Source organism: Chiloscyllium plagiosum, unplaced genomic scaffold (assembly GCF_037043375.1).
Source record: "Chiloscyllium plagiosum isolate Xiang-an unplaced genomic scaffold, Cpla_swu_hap1 HiC_scaffold_17, whole genome shotgun sequence".
In the NCBI taxonomy this organism is placed as follows: Eukaryota; Metazoa; Chordata; class Chondrichthyes; order Orectolobiformes; family Hemiscylliidae; genus Chiloscyllium; species Chiloscyllium plagiosum.
The window spans coordinates 57,399,513-57,417,662 of record NW_028270155.1 but is presented as its reverse complement, the minus strand read 5'-3'; the positions used below and the strand labels follow the sequence as shown (position 1 = coordinate 57,417,662).

Below are 18,150 nucleotides of genomic sequence, written 5' to 3'. Positions count from 1 at the left end.
AAAAAAAAGTTTTTTGTTTTAATTGTATAGTTTAGATGTAGCAGATTTAAAGGAATCAGTCTTCAACTCTAAGTTATCACTCTGCAGTGTATGCAAATAAAAGTTTTATTCATTGGTTTAAATTGAAATTTATGTGCATTTCAGGTCAGCTAAAAGCGAAACATAAAAAAATTAAGTTTATTTTTCTTCCTTATGCTCTTTCATAAGTTAGCAGAGGTAATACAGGACATAACATAACATCCTCTTGTGAACCTTACATTAGTGAAAAATCTTCCAATTAGAGAACTCTTCTTGATTATTTGTTCCTTTCATCCTTGTCAAAATAGAAATTGATTTAATTCTGGTTTCTTCACAGACATAAATACTACTTAGACACATAAAGTCAGCTATTCCAGCAACAGAATTCTGGCTTCAGCATGAGATCACTAGACGAGTTTCTGTCTTAATACGGAGACATGTCCGTTATTTTTTCAACATATTAATGTTAAAATATAATATTTCAGTAATGTCTGTTATGTTTATATTTGCTAGCTAGCCTGCTTTCAGCTGTTTTCAAAAATAAAGTTGCTCTCAGGTCAGGTCTTAAGTTGCAGTTCCCTCTGTTTGCGTGTACACTGCGTCTGAGTATATAAAAGACCCCACGACCAGGGATATATTTCCCTCCCCACCCCTTTCCACCTTCCGCAAATACCGTTCCCTCCGTGACTACCTGGTCAGGTCCACGCCCCCCCTACGACCCACCCTCCCATCCTGGCACTTTCCCCTGCCACCGCAGGAACTGTAAAACCTGTGCCCACACCTCCTCCCTCACCTCTATCCAAGGCCCTAAAGGAGCCTTCCACATCCATCAAAGTTTTACCTGCACACCCACCAATATCATTTAGTGTATCCGTTGCTCCCGATGCGGTCTCCTCTACATTGGGGAGACTGGGCGCCTCCTAGCAGCGCGCTTTAGGGAACATCTCCGAGACACCTGCACCAATCAACCAAACCGCTCCGTGGCCCAACATTTCAACTCCCCCTCCCACTCTGCCGAGGACATGGAGGTCCTGGGCCTCCTTCACCGCCGCTCTCTCACCACCAGACGCCTGGAGGAAGAACACCTCATCTTCCGCCTCAGAACACTTCAACCCCAGGGCATCAATGTGGACTTCAACAGCTTCCTCATTTCCCCTTCCCCCACCTCATCCTAGTTTCAAACTTCCAGCTCCGCACTGTCCCCTTGACTTGTCCGGACTTATCCGACCTGCCTAGCTCCTTTTCCACCTATCCACTCCACCCTCTCCTCCCTGACCTATCACCTTCATCTCCTCCCCCGCTCACCCATTGTACTCTATGCTACTCTCTCCCCACCCCCACCCTCCCCTAGCTTATCTCTCCACGCTTCAGGCTCTCTGCCTTTATTCCTGATGAAGGGCTTTTGCCCGAAACGTCGATTTCGCTGCTTGTCGGATGCTGCCTGAATTGCTGTGCTCTTCCAGCACCACTGATCCAGAATCTGGTTTCCAGCATCTGTAGTTATTGTTTTTACCTTATATCCCATTAGTGACAATCCAAAATATCCAGAATAGAGGTTTTAAAAACTAAGTAAGAAAAAAGAGAAACTCATTTGTTATTTTATTAATATAAGTAAAGTTGAAAAAAAAAGTTTTTCTACAAGTTTCCTCATTTAACTGAAGATAAAAATCTTTCAAATATATGTCTCAAAATAGAAAGAATATTGCTCACCCATTGCCTCCATTTCACTAAAAAGTCTAATACAATAAATCCTATGTGGTCCAGTTTTAATGCAATTATCCAAGTACATTTACACATTTATTCTGAGAACATGATCAGAAGTGTTGATGCGTTTGGCTTGTCTCTCAAAGAATGCAGATGTTTGTAATAACTCATACGCATATACTACATGCTGAATTAACTAATAAAAATCAAAAAATTAATTATTTTTTAAAAGTGGAAATATATTTATTGAATATTCAGACTTAGAAATTCTTGGTAATTACACTTTTATTTAACTACTTCCATAGAAAGACTACTATTTCAAATGGGACGGCAAAAGAAAGGCTAGAAATGATGTTTAAAATAAAAACTACAGATGCTGAAAATTTGAATCAAAAATAGAAAACGCTGGAAATGTTCAGCTGGTCTAGCAGCGTCTGTACAATGCAAAATAGGGCTAACATTTTGAGCCCAGTGGCCCTTTGTCTGTACTGAAAATTGTTGGGAAGGAGTGCTATTTATGCTAATTACAGAGGAGGGGAATGGTGCCTGAGAGAGGGATGTTGGGAGTGGAAGAGGAGTGGGCCAGAGTGTCCCACAGTTAATGGTCCCTCCTGAATGCAGGAGGATAGGGGGGCAAGAACTGAAACAAAGGGAATGGGTCAGCGGAGAGCCTTGTAAACCACAATTGAGTCCTCAATTGAAGAAAAAGGTGGATATTTCTGAGGACTCCTGAGAAAGATAGCATCATTGGAACGGATGCAGAGATTCAAGGCCCTCAGCTCTGTCTGACCCATCTCCCACACCTCTGCCCTCACCCCTTTCCTCCCCTCCCACAACAATAGTCTGGGTCTTCACTTTCTACCACACCTGCATGTCCAAAGGATCATAACGTCATTTCCAGCCACATGCCATCAGTAGACACATATTCGCTTTCCCTCCCTTATCAACATTACACAGAGACTAACTATTGTTTTTGGGATACTTTGGACCCATCCTCCTCCAGTTCCAACACTTCCCCACAGCACCTTCCCATTCAATCGCAGAAAATGCAACACCTGCCCGTGTACCTACTCCCTCATTATCCAAGGCTCCAGGCACATCTTCTAGGTGAAGCACCAATTTACTTGTACTCCATTCAATCTAGTTTACTGTACTGATTGCTCACAAACGAGATCTTTGATACTCTGTAGACACAATGCAGATTGTGAGACTGCTTTGCAAAACACTTACACTCTGTCTGTAAAAATGACCCCATCCTTCCAATTATCTCCCGCTTCAAGACATCACCGGCGTTCTCATGCCAACATTTCAGACTCAGGCTTGCTATAGTGCTCCAGTGAGACTCAACACAAGCTAGGCTTCTTCAGCCCATGTACCTGACAGCCTTCAGGACTCAGCATTGAATTTAACAATTTCAGAATGTGAACACCCTCCACCTTCATTATCTACCCCACATTCCAAAGTCCTGTTTTTTATTGGTTGCTTGCAGTACATTTTTAACCATTGACACTTTCCATTGGCATTCTACTCAGCATTCATGTCTCTCAGCTTATCATCAGCAATCTCTGCTTGCTTATCCCTCTTCTCTCTCTCTCTATTTGTCTCCTCCCAATTCCACCCCCATCAACCCCTCCCAATCCAACTGTCATTGAGAATGTGTATAACGGATGAGCAGGTATGGAAAGAGTTACGTTTTGAGTTTTGTGAAACAAGAGGCTCAGTTGAGCATGACTCAGTTCAGATAAGAACTTGCAGTTAACAATGGGGTGCTGGAGGCAAGCGTGATGGGTTAGCAACATGGAAAAGCATTCATTACGTAAAGACATTTCACAATATTAAAAACATTCAGTATGTAAGGTCAGTTTAACGTATTCATTACGTGAAGCCAATTAAGGTTAACAACATTCATTGTGCAGAAGCAGATAGCTTAATCTTTACTGTTGACACGCGCTGATTGTAACAGTCAACCGATCAATATGTATGTTGCCGTATCTGGATGCTCCTCCCCGTAAAATAACTGTATAATTCGTTAAGAAACTACTCTTCAAGAGAAGACAGAGAGCTCACGCCCCTGTGCACATGGGCGATCGTTCTCTCTCCCTCCAGGGCCCAGTAAAAAGATGAAAGATGTAAAACTATACTGTGTTTTGGATGTAGGTTTGTTCGCTGAGCTGCAAGGTTCATTTCCAGACATTTCATTACCCTACTAGGTAACATCTTCAGTGGGCCTCAGGCAAAGCAATGCAGAAAATTCCTGCTTTCTATTTATATGTTTGGGTTTCTTTGGGGTGGTGATGTCATTTCCTGTGGTGATGTTATTTCCTGTGGTGAAGTCACTTCCTGTTCTTTTTTCAGTGGATGGTAGATGAGGTCTAACTTGGTGTGTTTATTGATAAACTTCCAGTTGGAATGCCATGTGTCTAGGAATTCTCGTGCATGTGTTTGTTTGGCTTGTCCTAGGATGGACATGTTGTCCCAGTTGAAGTGGTGTCCTTCCTCATCTGTATGTGAGGATACTAATGAGAGAGGGTTTGTGGCTTTTTGGTGTTCATATATCCTGGTGGCTAGTTTTCAAACAAACACACACACACGAGAATTCCTAGACGCATGGCATTCCAGCTGGAACTCGAACAACGAACACATTGAATTAGACCCCATCTACCACCCACTGAGAAAAGGAACAGGAAGTGACTTCAGCACAGGAAATAACATCACCACAGGAAATGACATCACCAACCCAAAGAACCAAACAGAAAGCAGAAATTTTCAGCATTGCTTCGCCTGAGGCCTACTGAAGATGTTACCTAGTAGGGTAATGAAACGTCTGGAAATGAACCTTGCAGCTCAGTGAGCAAACCTACATTCAAAACCTCAAACTGAGCTACAAATCTTCTCAAAACTCATGATAGTGTGTCTTTGAACGTTTTGCTTTGACTGAGGGAGCAAATGGAACAACATCATCACCATAAATTCTACTTTCAGTTCTAACAAAGGTGACTGGATCTGAAATGTTAACTGTTTTTCTCTATACAAACACTGCCAAAGCAGCTGAGTTTCTCCAGCACTTCCCATTTTTGTTTTGGAAATGATGCTATTGTGTTGTTTGGTACTCAAAAACCTACCATAGTGTCTATACTCACTTTGTTCAATGTATCATTTTCTCTTACTTCCCTCAGGTCTCTGCCAGAATACACAGATGATAATGGAGGCCGACTACTAAAAGATTCTTGATGATCACTCATCAGCTGCAAGTCATGTGGTGTCCATCGTTCCTTCAAATCTAGAACAAGAGGTTACAAGAGATTAAATGGTAAATGCCATTTCAAACGTTGCTCAGGATATTGCACAAGACATAATCAATGGGGTTCCACAAAATCCTTTTTAGAATATATGCCTGCTGAATAAATATATATTCAAGTGACAGAGAATGAACTGTCGAACAGGCCTTTGAACCTATCATGTAAATTTCAAGGTTTTTTTTAAAAGAAATCATGAATTATGAAAGATCTGTTACCATCTACTAACATTTAAAAGAAATTCAACAATCGACCTGAATTTTGTTTTTTAAAATCCAGAAATATATTTTGTATGGTTGTTAACAGCAATCAGAGTAGTTTTAAACATGCTGGCTTGCAATAATAGGGGAGACAGTGGCGTAGTGTTAATATCACTGGATTAGTAATATACAAATACATGCAAATATTATAGAGACATGGATTCAAATCCCCTCACAAGGGGAATTTAAATTCAATTGATCAATAATTCTGGCTTTGAAAGCTAGTCTAAATAAATATGACCATCTTGGAACTATTGCCATTGATGTAAAAATCTGGTTCACTGAAGATTTTTAGGGAAGAAAATCTGCAATTCTTAACTGCTCTGGCTTTAATGTGGTTCCACTTCATAGCAGTACGATGGAATCTTAACTGCCCTCTGAAACAAACTAGAAAGTCACTTAGTAGTATAAAAACTGCTACAAAATCTAAAGAATGAAACTGGATGGACCACACAGAACTGACAATGGCAAACCAAGACCTGAGAGAAAAATCTATAGATAACTTGTTCCACATCTCCTCTGTTGCCACCCCCCACCTCACTTTAATGCTATTTCTCAATCATGTTTTTTTTTGTATTGATTTCAATTTGTATTTGACAACTTAACATGAAGCTGATATATCTATCTACAAGCTATTTACTTTTAATGTTAAGCCAATTTTGACAAGCTCAGAGATGTGCATTTTTAACTGCCACTTATTTTGCAAGTCATTTATAGCATTATGATATAGCATATATTGCCTATGACCCCTTATGAGTTAATATTATAAGATGAGAACATTTATGGACACCTCCATCTCCTTAATATCTTTTTCCTGTATTTATTATTTTGGAAAATACACTGACTGTAATATACACCTTCTTACTCTTTATATGCTATAAACTTTACTGAAGTCTTTGTTTCCAACACACTAATAGAGATTTTAATTTCTAACACTGGACTTGAAACATTAACACTCAGATTTATTGGAGGCAGTTCAGAGAACGTTGATTAAGATGATCCCTGGTGTGGAGGGACTATCTTATGAGCAAAGATTAAGCAGGTTGAACCTCTACTCATTAAAGTTTAGAAGAACTTATTGAAGCATAAGGTTCTCAAGGAACATCACAGGGTAAATGCTGTAAGAATGTTTCCCTTCATGAGAGTCTAGTTCCCGACAGAGGGCACAGAGTCAGAATAAAAGTGCCAATGTAAGACTGAGGAGTCATTTCTTCTCACGGAGGTTAAAAATCCTTAGATCCCTAACAAAGACCTTGGGGACAGAGTCCTTGTATGTGTAGATCAACTTGATTAACAGGATATTTAGCCAATGTGATAGGCCCCCTAGGGCAAGAAGCATGGTGATAAGCACTTTGAGCACTGCCCTCTTCTGCATCAAACCTTCCCTTTTAATCCCTCAAAGTCTTCTTTACTAACATCTGGGGAAAAATGCAAAAATTGGGAGATATTCCCACAGACAAGCCATACACATGAAATGATACTTTGCAATTTCCCAGACACCACCATCACCTGCTGAGGAAGAGTCACCCGATCCAAAACGTTAATTCTGATTTCTCTTCACAAATGCTGCCAGACCTGCAACGTCTGTGTTTTGTATTGTCATCATTATCCTGGAATAAGTCCTGTCCACTGGCAGAAAGACTCATCAGTGGTACACAACTGGGAGGTGTTTCCCTGGGAATCCTGAACATTGACTCTGGACGTTATGAAATTTCATGGTATTAGGACAAACACATCAACAGGTTCTCCTGCTGATTATCACCTACCACCACCCTCATCTAATGAATCCATACTCCATCATTAATGCCACTTGGAAGAAGCACTGAGGGTGACGACAGCGTAGAATGGAGAACCTAATATTCTTCACAAAGAGTGACTTAGTAGCACCACTATTGATCATACTGGTAAAGTACTAAATTGACAATATCTGGCAAATAGGAGGAAATCAATAAACTTGACCATCTCCTCACCAATCTGTCACAGGTGGCTCTGTCTAATGCAGTATCAGGAGTCATCACTACTGTACAATACGCTGGAGACAAAGTCCTGACTTCATTTTGAAGATACTTTCTTTCTTATTATGTGGTGCTAAACCATGCCAAATGGGACAGGTTTCAAAAAAGTCTAGCAACTCAAAGCTGGCAGTCAAGAGTATGCTGTGCGACATCAATAGCAACAACAATTGTATTCAACAAAAATCTATAATATTGTGGCCCAGCATATTCCCAGTTCTATGATTATGACTGTGCCCGGGAATTAACCTTACATCAATGAAGAGTGCAGAGGGCATATCAGGAGGAGCAGCAAGCATACTTAAAACTAGGTGTCAGCCTTGTGAAACTATGGCATAGGACTAATAATGTAGTCCCACCAAATAGCAGTAGCAACATATGATAAACAAGGCCAAACGATCCCACAGCCAATGTATCAGATCTATGCGCTGTGGTTCTGCTGCATCTAACTGTGAATGGTAATAGACAATTAAACAAAGAACCACAGGAAGTTGTTTCACAAATATTCCCATCCTCACTGGAGAGGGACTGTACTATTGATGAGTCTTTCTGCCAGTGGGACAGGACATATTCCAGGATAATGATGACAATACAAAACACAGAAGTTGCTTGAAAAGCTCAGCAGGTCTGGCAGCATTTGTGAAGAGAAATCAGAGTTAACGTTTTGGATCGGGTGACCCTTCCTCAGCAAGTGATGGTGGTATTTGGGAGATTGCAAAGTATTTGCATCCACCCTCAGCGGCAAGTTTTGAGTGGATGATCCATCTCAGCCGCCCTCTTAGGTCCCCAGCAACACAGATCTTCAGTTCATTTGACTCACTCAAAGCAATGCTAAGTAAAAGCTGATTTCTGCAAAATCTGTAGGCCCCGTAAAACAGTCCAACAATAGCATTGAAGACCTGCGCTCAAGAATTAATTGCATTCCTATCCGAGCTGTCCCAGTACAGCTACAATAGTAACATCCACCCAGCAATGTAAACAATTGCCCAGATATGTGTTGTATAAAGGGATAAGTGGCTGAAAAATTAATATCGAAGAGTGCCTTAAGCATTGCCCACTAAGATGTCATCATATGGGTTTAGTGGAAAAATGACTCAGAATCTTGAAGGAATAAAATTGACAATTTGAGTCTTTCTGAAACTTGTGTAGAGTTACTATCATACAATAAGCTACAAATTGTTTTAAGTCAAGCGATTTTCTTCTGCTGCACTAGGCCACCAAGCCCTTTAGATCCCTACCAGGAAAGAGCATGGTGGCAACAAATCTACCATATACAACATGATGAGCAGTGGTGAAGTTTAACTTACAACATGATTCATAGTGTGGACTCCAATTATCTGCCCTAGTTAAAATTTGAAGTTTCTTCAGACATAGCTTTAAGAAGCTGTTTGTTCAAATAGCCAGCAGCTAAACTAGCTGAAAATTTGAGATCTCTACAGAGCAGCAACATTCAATAAGGCAAAATCTATAGACCATGATAAAAGCATTTCAGACCTGGTGAGACAGACACAGCAGTGTGTGTAAATTAGGAACTGCATGGAACTGGAACACTAGCCACATCAAGCCGGTGACAGAATGGATTGGGTTCCAATGATCTTTAAGAGCAATCCCCAAATAATGTTTTAGCCACAGAGGAAACGCATATCAGAGCTCTGCAGGTAAAGTTGTAATCTCTGGCAGGCAAGGGGAAAACATTTTTTTAAAAATCACACTTTACAAGCTGGGAAAGCTAAAAGCCAAATACTTTTGTTCATAACAAGCATTGTCAATTATTGAGTGGGCACCAAGAGTCACAGAAACAGTAGGGGAACTCAAGGACCAAGAAAGTAATTTAAAATTAAGGTCTGGGCCATCACAAAGTCAAAATTAAAGTGATAAGGGGGCAATTTAGAAACCTAAGCAAAGTTTAATGGAAGAAGGAAGTTAGGAAAATTTTATGGTTGTGCAAATGCATAAGGAGATCCATTATGTAAACCATATTAAAGGCAGGAAGCATTTATTTAAAAGACACACAACATAACTCATCCAGGAAACAAAATAAGAAACCAATGAGGACTATTACAGATCGTTCTACTATAATGCATGTTCTGTTAACGCAAATTTTCTATAACACAATTGAAGAATTGGGGACAGTTTCAAAAATGCAAATGTTTTAAATGTGTTGGCTGTAATGCGATTACATCGCCAACACTTTAAGTGCTGTTTCTGAAGCACAATGTTTCTATAACACAGGATTGCACAAGTACGCAATCATTGCGTTACAAAAGAACTACCTATATTTAAAGCCATAATGGAAATTATCGAGAGAAAACCTAAAGAACAGGATATATCTTAGAGAGCCACAGAGAGGTAAAGCCTTAAGAAAATGGGAAATTGATATTATAGCAGTAGACAACAGGAACCATTTACGAAGGTTATGATTTAATAGAATTCATCAAGAAAAGCCATGAGAAAGGCAGGAATCCTCCACTTTATTCACAGAAGCTGGGAATCCATCATTATTACATTGTAGAAGCAAGGGAAAAGCTTCCAGGAGAGCAGCACACAGTATCTACCTTGCTATTGCGGAATTTAAAGCCTCTCAAGGAAAATAAATAATTATATTAGGAAGACATAGTAACCAGGAAAATTAATTTCAGTGAAGGACCAAATATAGAATTGACTATTTGGAGATTTACAATTTACAACAGGTAAAGAAGAAAGAACTAGATGACCTCAGGCTCATCCGAGAGAACGAGATCTTTCTGGACAGGACCTTCAGCGAGATTACTACACCGAGCCTACCAGAAGAGAGTAGAAGGGAGAAGACGTTGAGGAAGGCAGAGATGAGACAAATGCAAGGGACCCCGGGAGTAGTACCTGTCAGGAACACGTTGAATCACTTGGAAACCGTAGAGACAGACGTCACTGCCAGTCCAAGAGGCGGTCACGTCTGCCAATCAGAAATTGGCGTGGAGGCACAGCCGAGGAGTCAGACATCACACAGAGCCATGGTAATAGGGGACTCCATAGTGAGAGGGACTGAAAGGGGTTTCCGGGGCAACAGGCGGGATTTGAGGATGGTGTGTTGCCTTCCTGGTGCCAGGATTAAGGACATCGCAGACAGAGTGCAGGAAATCCTCAAGGGCGAAGGTGAAGAGCCAGACGTGATGCTGCATGTTGGCACAAATGACGTCGGGAAGAAGAGGAGGGACATTCTATGGCGGGACTTCAGAGAACACGGGAGGAGGCTGATAAGCAGGACATCCAGGGTGGTTTTATCCGGTTTGCTTCCAGTTCCTCGGGCTAGAGAGGACAGGAACAGGGAGATAATGGACTTGAATGTGTTGCTTGGGAACTGGTGCAGGAAGCAAGGATTTAAATTCTTGGATCACTGGGGTATGTTTAGCGGTAAGGATAAATTATACAAGAGGAATGGGTTGCACCTTAATAGGTAGGGACCAGCATTCTGGCAGGTAGTTTTGCCACTGCAACACAGCTGCATTTAAACTAAATAGCGGGGGGGGAGGGGACAAACTGGAAGTTTAAGAAGGAAGTTAAAGGGGAAGTTAGAACAAGAGAAGTCAAGAACGACAATGGAATCAATGGAGCAGAAAACTCAAAAAAGGATCATGCCGTAAGGTCAAGTGAAATAGGGATTGATAGGAAGGGTGAGGGGAGTAACAAATTAAAAATATTATATATGAATGCACAAAGCATTAGAAATAAGGTGGATGAGCTTGAGGCTCATTTGGAAATTGGCAGTTACGATGTTGTGGGGACTGCAGCTTTTTACAATGTACATTAATGATACAGATAAAGGTATTAAAAGTAATATTAGCATATTTGCTGATGATACAAAGCTGGGTGGCAGGGAGAAATGTGAGGAGGGTGTTAGAAGAATACAGAATGACCTGGACAGGCTAGGTGAGTGGACGGATGCATGGCAGATGCAGTTTAATGTGGATAAATGTGTGGTTATCCACTTTGGTGGCAAGAACAGGAAGGCAGATTACTACCTAAATGGAGTCAAGTTAGGTAAAGGGGCAGTACAACGAGATCTAGGTGTTCTTGTACATCAGTCAATGAAAGCAAGCATGCAGATATAGCAGGCAGTGAAGAAAGCTAATAGCATGCTAGCCTTCATAACAAGAGGACTTGAGTATAGAAGCAAAGACATCCTTCTGCAGCTGTACAGGGCCCTGGTGAGACCGCACCTGGAATATTGTGCGCAGTTTTGGTCTCCAAATTTGAGGAAAGACATTCTGGCTACTGAGGGAGTGCAGCGTAGGTTCACGAGGTCAATTCCCAGAATGGCGGGACTACCTTACACTGAAAGATTGGAGCGACTGGGCTTGTATACGCTTGGGTTTAGAAGGCTGAGAGGGCATCTGATTGAGACGTATAAGATTATTAAAGGATTGGACACCCTGGAGGCAGGAAGCACGTTTCCGCTGATAGGTGAGTCCAGAACCAGAGGACACAGTTTAAAAATAAGGGGTAGGCCACTTAGAACAGAGTTGAGGAGAAACTTCTTCACCCAGAGAGTGGTGGGTGTATGGAATGCTCTGCCCCAGAAGGCTGTGGAGGCCAAGTCTCTGGATACTTTCAAGAAAGAGTTGGATAGAGCACTTAAGGATAGTGGAATCAAGGGTTATGGGGCTAAGGCAGGAACAGGATACTGATTGAGGATGATCAGCCATGATCATAATGAATGATGGTGCTGGCTCGAAGGGCAGAATGGCCTACTCCTGCACCTATTGTCTATAAAATTGTTATAGGAATTGCTGATCAATCATTGTCAGATTGATTAGTCAAAGGATTTGACTCTAAGAAAAACATTCAGATAGTGAGGGAAGCAGAAGCCGAGAAGCAGCACAACTCAATCATGTGGTCAATCCTACCACAGGAGATCAGCAGAATTCATTCAGTTCTCAAAAAGGTACAAAACCCCTAAAGACACAAATGAAACCAATAGATTAAGTATGGCACAATGGATATAATCACATTGACAGTAGGTACAGAAACAAAACTTCACAGGCACAAGCATATGGGCTCTGTCGGAGAATGGCTTAGGATCTCAAAGTAGCAAGATCTTGGTTTTCATAGTCCCTGTAACAATGTTTATCACATTACTGTAACTGGTACATAATTGCTATTCATAATTAACTGCATCTTGTTTAAGACAAATGACTCTTTTCGCTAGACTACTTTTCTTGTTAGATCAAGCAGGTCTTGCAGATTCTCGCGAGGAAAGAGTGTGGTGGTAATAAGTCAGAGATAGCTCTGACAGCACGGTGAGCAATAGTAAGGATTAATCTTGCAACAGAAATATCCTGTCCACTCAAAGCAGGCAAATTAATCTCAGCCAATTACCACTATTAGTCTATTATCAATCACCAAAGTGACAGAAGATGTTGCTGACAGTGCTATCAGATGGCACTTTCTCAGCTCATAACCTCCTCACTGACGCTCAATTTGGATACTGCCAGGACCACTCTTCAGCTCCAGCTCCAGCTCCTGACTTTACTTCAGCCCTGGTCCAAACGCAGACAAAAGAGTTGAACTCCAGAGCTGAGGCAAGAGTTAATGCTTGACATCAGTCATAGAGATAGAGTCATAGTCATAGAAATGCACAGCACGGAAACAGAACCTTCGGTCCAGATATCTTAAATTAATCTAGTCCAATTTGCCAGCACTTAGCCCATATCCCTCGAAACCCTTCCTCTCACACACATTCCTTTCATGTTGCCCCTTAGGTCCCTTTTAAGTCTTTTCCCTCTCATCCTAAATTTATGCTCTCTAGTTCTGGACTCACCCAATCCAGGTAAATGACCATGTCTATTTACCCCATCCATGCCCCTCATGGTTTTGTAAATGTCTATGGAGGTCACCCCTCAGACTCCGATGCTCCAGAAAAAACAGCCCCAGCCAATTCAGCCTCTCCCTATAGCTCAAACTCTCCAACCCTGGCAACATCCTTGTAAATATTTTCTGAACCCTTTCAAGTTTCACAACATCCTTCCTATAGGAGGGAGACCAGAAATATTCCAAAACTTACTAACTACACCTGCAACATGACTTCCCAACTCGTATACTCACTGATCTAACCAATAAAGGAAAGCATACTAAACACATTCTTCACTATCCCACCTGAGACTCCGCTTGCAAGGAACTATGAACCTGCACCCCAAGGTCTCTTTGTTCAGCAAAGGTCTCCAGGACCTTACTATTAAGTGTATAAGTCCTGCCCTGATTTGTCCTATCAAAATACAGCACCTCGCATTTATCTAAATTAAACTCCATCTGTCATTCCTCAGCCCATTGGCCCATCTGATCAAGACCCTGTTGAACTCTGAGGTAACGTTCTTTGCTGTCCACTACTCCTCTAATTTTGATATCTATAGTACAATCCCAAAAAGATAATCAACCCTTTCTTATTATTCAGTTTCACCCAAATAACCTCCCTGGACATATTCCTAGGAATACCCTCCTTAAGTACAGCCATAATGTTATCCCCTATCAAAAACACCACACACCCTCCTGTCCTGCCCCCTCTTTCTATCCTTCCTGTAGCATTTGTATCTTGGAACATTAAGCTGTCAGTCCTGCCCATCCCTGAGCCATGTCTCTGCAATTGCTATGACATCCTAGTCCCATATTCCTAGCCATGTCCTGAGTTTACCTGTCTTCCCTGTTAGGTCTCTTGCATTGAAATAAATGCAGTTTGATTTACCTCATTTTCTGTTTTGTGCCTGCCTGCCCTGACTGTTTGACTTGCTCCTTTTCCCAACTGAACCAGATTCAGACTGACCCTTTTCCTCACTATCTCCCTGTGTCCCAACCACCCCTCGCAAATCTCCCAGCCAGTGTATTGGTCCCCTTCCAATTCAGGTGCAATCTGTCCTTATACTTCTATCCCAGATGAGATTCCAATGATCCAAAAATGTGAACCCTTCTCCTCTGCACCAGCCCCTCAGCCACACATTCATCTGCTCCAACCTTCTATTCTTACCCATGCTAGCTTGTAGCTTTGGGAGTAATCCAGATATTACTACCCTGGAGGATCTCCTTTTAAATTCCTGCCTAGCTTCCTATATTCTCCCTTCAGAATCTCAACCATTTCCCTTCCTATGTCTTTAGTTCCAATGTGTACAACTACCTCTGCACTGTCTCCGAGGTATCCTTTATCCTGGCACCAGGGAGGCAACACATCATTCTGATTTCTCGCAGTTGGCTGCAGAAATGTCTGTCTGTGCCTCTGACTAAAGTACCTCCCTACCACAATCAATCACTTGGAACCTGACATACTCCTCGTTACATTAGAGCCAGTCTCAGTACCAGAAATTTGGCTGTTCGTGCTACATTCCCCTGAGAGTCCATCACCACCTATACTTTCCAAAACAGCATACTTGTTTGAGATGGGGATAGCCACAGGAGACTCCTGCACTATCTGCCCCCCTCTACTACCTTTTCTGGTGGTAACCCATCTACCTGACTGTATTTGCACTTTTTCTCCCTTCCTATAACTGCCATCCATCACACCCCTCAGCGCCTGTAAATTCCTCAATGTCTCTAACTGCTGCTCCAACCGATCCATGCGATCTGATAGGATTCACAACCAAACAAACTTACTGCACACATAATCATTAGTAACATGGAAATTGTGCCTAATTTCTCACATCTGATAGGAAGAGCACATCACTCTTCTAAAGGCCATCTTTGAACCTTAACATTCTACAGAAAATAGCACAATCTTACCGCTCTAAAAAGTACTTTTCCAGGCGAACTTAGTCATTAAGTTTTATATTTTTAAATTTTAATCAAGAGATGAAACATATAACCAAAATGGAGGACGGGAAAAATTTCTGGCTGTAATGCTGCTCCTTTTTTGAGTTATTTTAGGTCCTGGAGGTGATTTCCTCGAATTTCAGGAGCAACAATTACTATTTTATATACTGTTGCATTGCTTTGGAACTTTGGGAAAAAAAAGTCAAAACAACAGCAGTTTTAAAAGGGAGAAGAACAGACAAAGGAAGCACATGGTGAGGTCAGTGCAGGAGAGAGAAAGAGAAACTGACACTGCCTTTGCTGTTTTGGGTCTGTAGATTGTGAAAGAGCAAAAATGACCTTTAGTAGAGTGGTGTGTGCTTCTTGTCAGATGTGGGAGTTTAAAGAAAGTTTAAGGGTTACTCCGGACTATACCTGCCATAAATGCTGTTGGTTGTGAATCTTAACTTGTCGAATGGATCTGTTGGAAAGACAGTTAGAAGCAATGAGGAATTTGCAACAGCAACAGTATGTGATGGATGGCAGTTATAGGAAGGGGGGAAAGTCTCAGATACAGTCACATAGATGGGTTCACTCCAGGAAAGGTAAGAGAGGTAGGCAGCTAGTGCAGGAGTCTTTTGTGGCTATACCCATTTCAAACAGGTATGCTGTTTTGGAAATGCTGTTTTCAGGGGGTGATGGATTCTCAGGGGAACGTAGCATGAACAGCCAAGTTTCGAGTATTGAGACGGGCTCTAATGTAACGAGGGGTTCGTCGGTTTCCAAGAGATCAATTGTGTTAGGGGATTCTCTAGTCTGAGGAACAGACAGACATTTCAGTGGCCAGCAGCAAAAAATCAGAATGGTGTGTTGCTTCCCTGGTGCCAGGATCAAGGACGGCTCAGAGAGGGTACAGAATGTTCTCAAGGGGGAGAGGGGCCAGCAAGAGGTCACTGTCCACATTGGAACCAACGACATAGGAAGGGAAAAGGTTGAGGTTCTGAAAGAAGATTAGAGAGAGTTAGGCAGGAATTTAAAAAGGAGGTCCTCGAGAGTAGTAACATCTGTATTACTCTTGGTGCTACAAGCTAGTGAGGGCAGGAATAGGAGGATAGAGCAGATGAATGCATAGCTGAGGAGCTGGTATATGGGAGAAGGATTCACGTTTTTGGATCATTGGAATCTCTTTTGGGGTAGAAGTGACCTGTACAAGGACGGATTGCACCAAAATTAGAAGGGGACTAATATACTGGCAGGGCCAGAGCTGCTTAGGAGGATTTAAACTAGTAAGGTGTGGGTGGAGGGGAGGGGACCCAGGGAGATAGTGAGGAAAGAGATCGATCTGAGACTGGTACAGCTGAGAACAGAAGTGAGTCAAACAGTCAGGGCAGGCAGGAACAAGGTAAGACTAATAAATTAAACTGCATTTATTTCAATGCAAGGGGCCTAACAGGGAAGGCAGATTAACACAGGGCATAGTTAGGAACATGGGACTGGGATATCATAGCAATTACAGAAACATCGCTCAGGGATAGGCAGGATTGGCAGCTTAATGTTCCAGGATACAAATGCTACAGGATGGATAGAAAGAGAGGCAAGAGAGGAGGGGGAGTGGCGTTTTTGATAAGGGATAGCATTACAGCTGTACTGAGGGAGGATATTCCCGGAAATACATCCAGGCAAGTTATTTGGGTGGAACTGAGAAATAAGAAAGGGATGATCACCTTATTGGGGATTGTATTATAGACCTCCTGATAGTCAGAGGGAAATTGAGAAACAAACTTTGTAAGGAGATCTCAGCTATCTGTAAGAATAATAGGGTGGTTATGGTATGGGATTTTAACTTTCCAAACATAGAATGGGACTGCCATAGTGTTAAGGGTTTAGATGGAGAGGAATTTGTTAAGTGCGTACAAGAAAACTTTCTGATTCAATATGTGGATGTATCAACTAGAGAAGGTGCAAAACCTGACCTACTCTTCGGAAATAAGGCATGGCAGATGACTTGAGGTGTCAGTGGGGGAGCACTTTGGGGCCAGCGACAATGATTCTATTAGATTTAAAATAGAGATGGAAAAGGATTAACCAGATCTAAAACTTGAAGTTCTAAATTGGAGAAAGGCCAATTGTGATGGTATAAAGGAAGAACTTTCTAAAGCTGTTTGGGGTAGATGTTCGCAGGTAAAGGGATGGTTGGAAAATGGGAAGCCTTCAAAAATGAGATAACGAGAATCCAGAGAAAGTATATTCCTGTTAGGGTGAAAGGAAAGGCTGGTAGGTATAGGGAATGCTGGATGACTAAAGAAATTGAGGGTTTGGTTAAGAAAAAGGAAGCATATGTAAGGTATAGATTGAGTGAATTCTTAGAAGAGTATAAAGGCAATAGCAGTATACTTAAGAGGGAAATCAGGAGGTAAAAAAGGGGATATGAGATAGCTTTGGCAAATAGAATTAAGGAGAAGCCAAACGGTTTTTACAAATTCATTGACAACAAAAGGGTAACTAGGGAGAGAATAGAGCCCATCAAAGATCAGCAAGGCGGCCTTCGTGTGGAGCTGCAGAAAATGGGGGAGATACTAAACGAGTATGTTGCATCGGTATTTACTGTGGAAAAGGATATGGAAGATATAGACTGTAGGGAAATAGATGGTGACACCTTGAAAAATGTCCATATTGCAGAGGAGGAAGTGCTGGATGTCTTGAAAACACATAAAGGTGAATAAATCCCCAGGACCTGATCAGGTGTACTCTAAAACTCTGTGGGAAGCTAGAGAAGTGATTGCTGGGCCTCTTGCTGAGATATTTGTATCATCAATAGTCACAGGTGAGGTTCCGGAAGACTGGAGGTTGGCTAGCGTGGTGCCACTGTTAAAGAAGGGTGGTAAGGACAAGCCAGGGAACTATAGACCAGTGAGCCTGATGTCGGTGATGGGCAAGATGTTGGAGGGAATTCTGAGGGACAGGATGTACATGTATTTGGAAAGGCAAGGACTGGGTAGGGATAGTCAACATGGCTTTGTGTGTGGGAAATCATGTCTCACAAACTTGATTGAGTTTTTTGAAGAAGTAACAAAAAGGATTGATGAAGGCAGACTGGTAGATGTGATCTGT

General features: G+C 41.8%; 1 protein-coding gene across 4 annotated transcripts in view; it reads right to left on the bottom strand.

Annotated features, from left to right (window-relative positions):
• Positions 1 to 18,150, bottom strand: part of LOC122558483 (leucine-rich repeat-containing protein 36-like) — a 99,877-nt gene that overhangs the window by 57,541 nt on the left and 24,186 nt on the right. For all 4 annotated transcript variants that reach the window (XM_043707116.2, XM_043707115.2, XM_043707118.2 and 1 more), the window contains one exon: positions 4,863 to 5,002. In XM_043707116.2, coding sequence (XP_043563051.1) covers positions 4,863 to 5,002 — 140 coding nt within the window. The remainder of the gene's footprint in view (positions 1 to 4,862; positions 5,003 to 18,150) is intronic.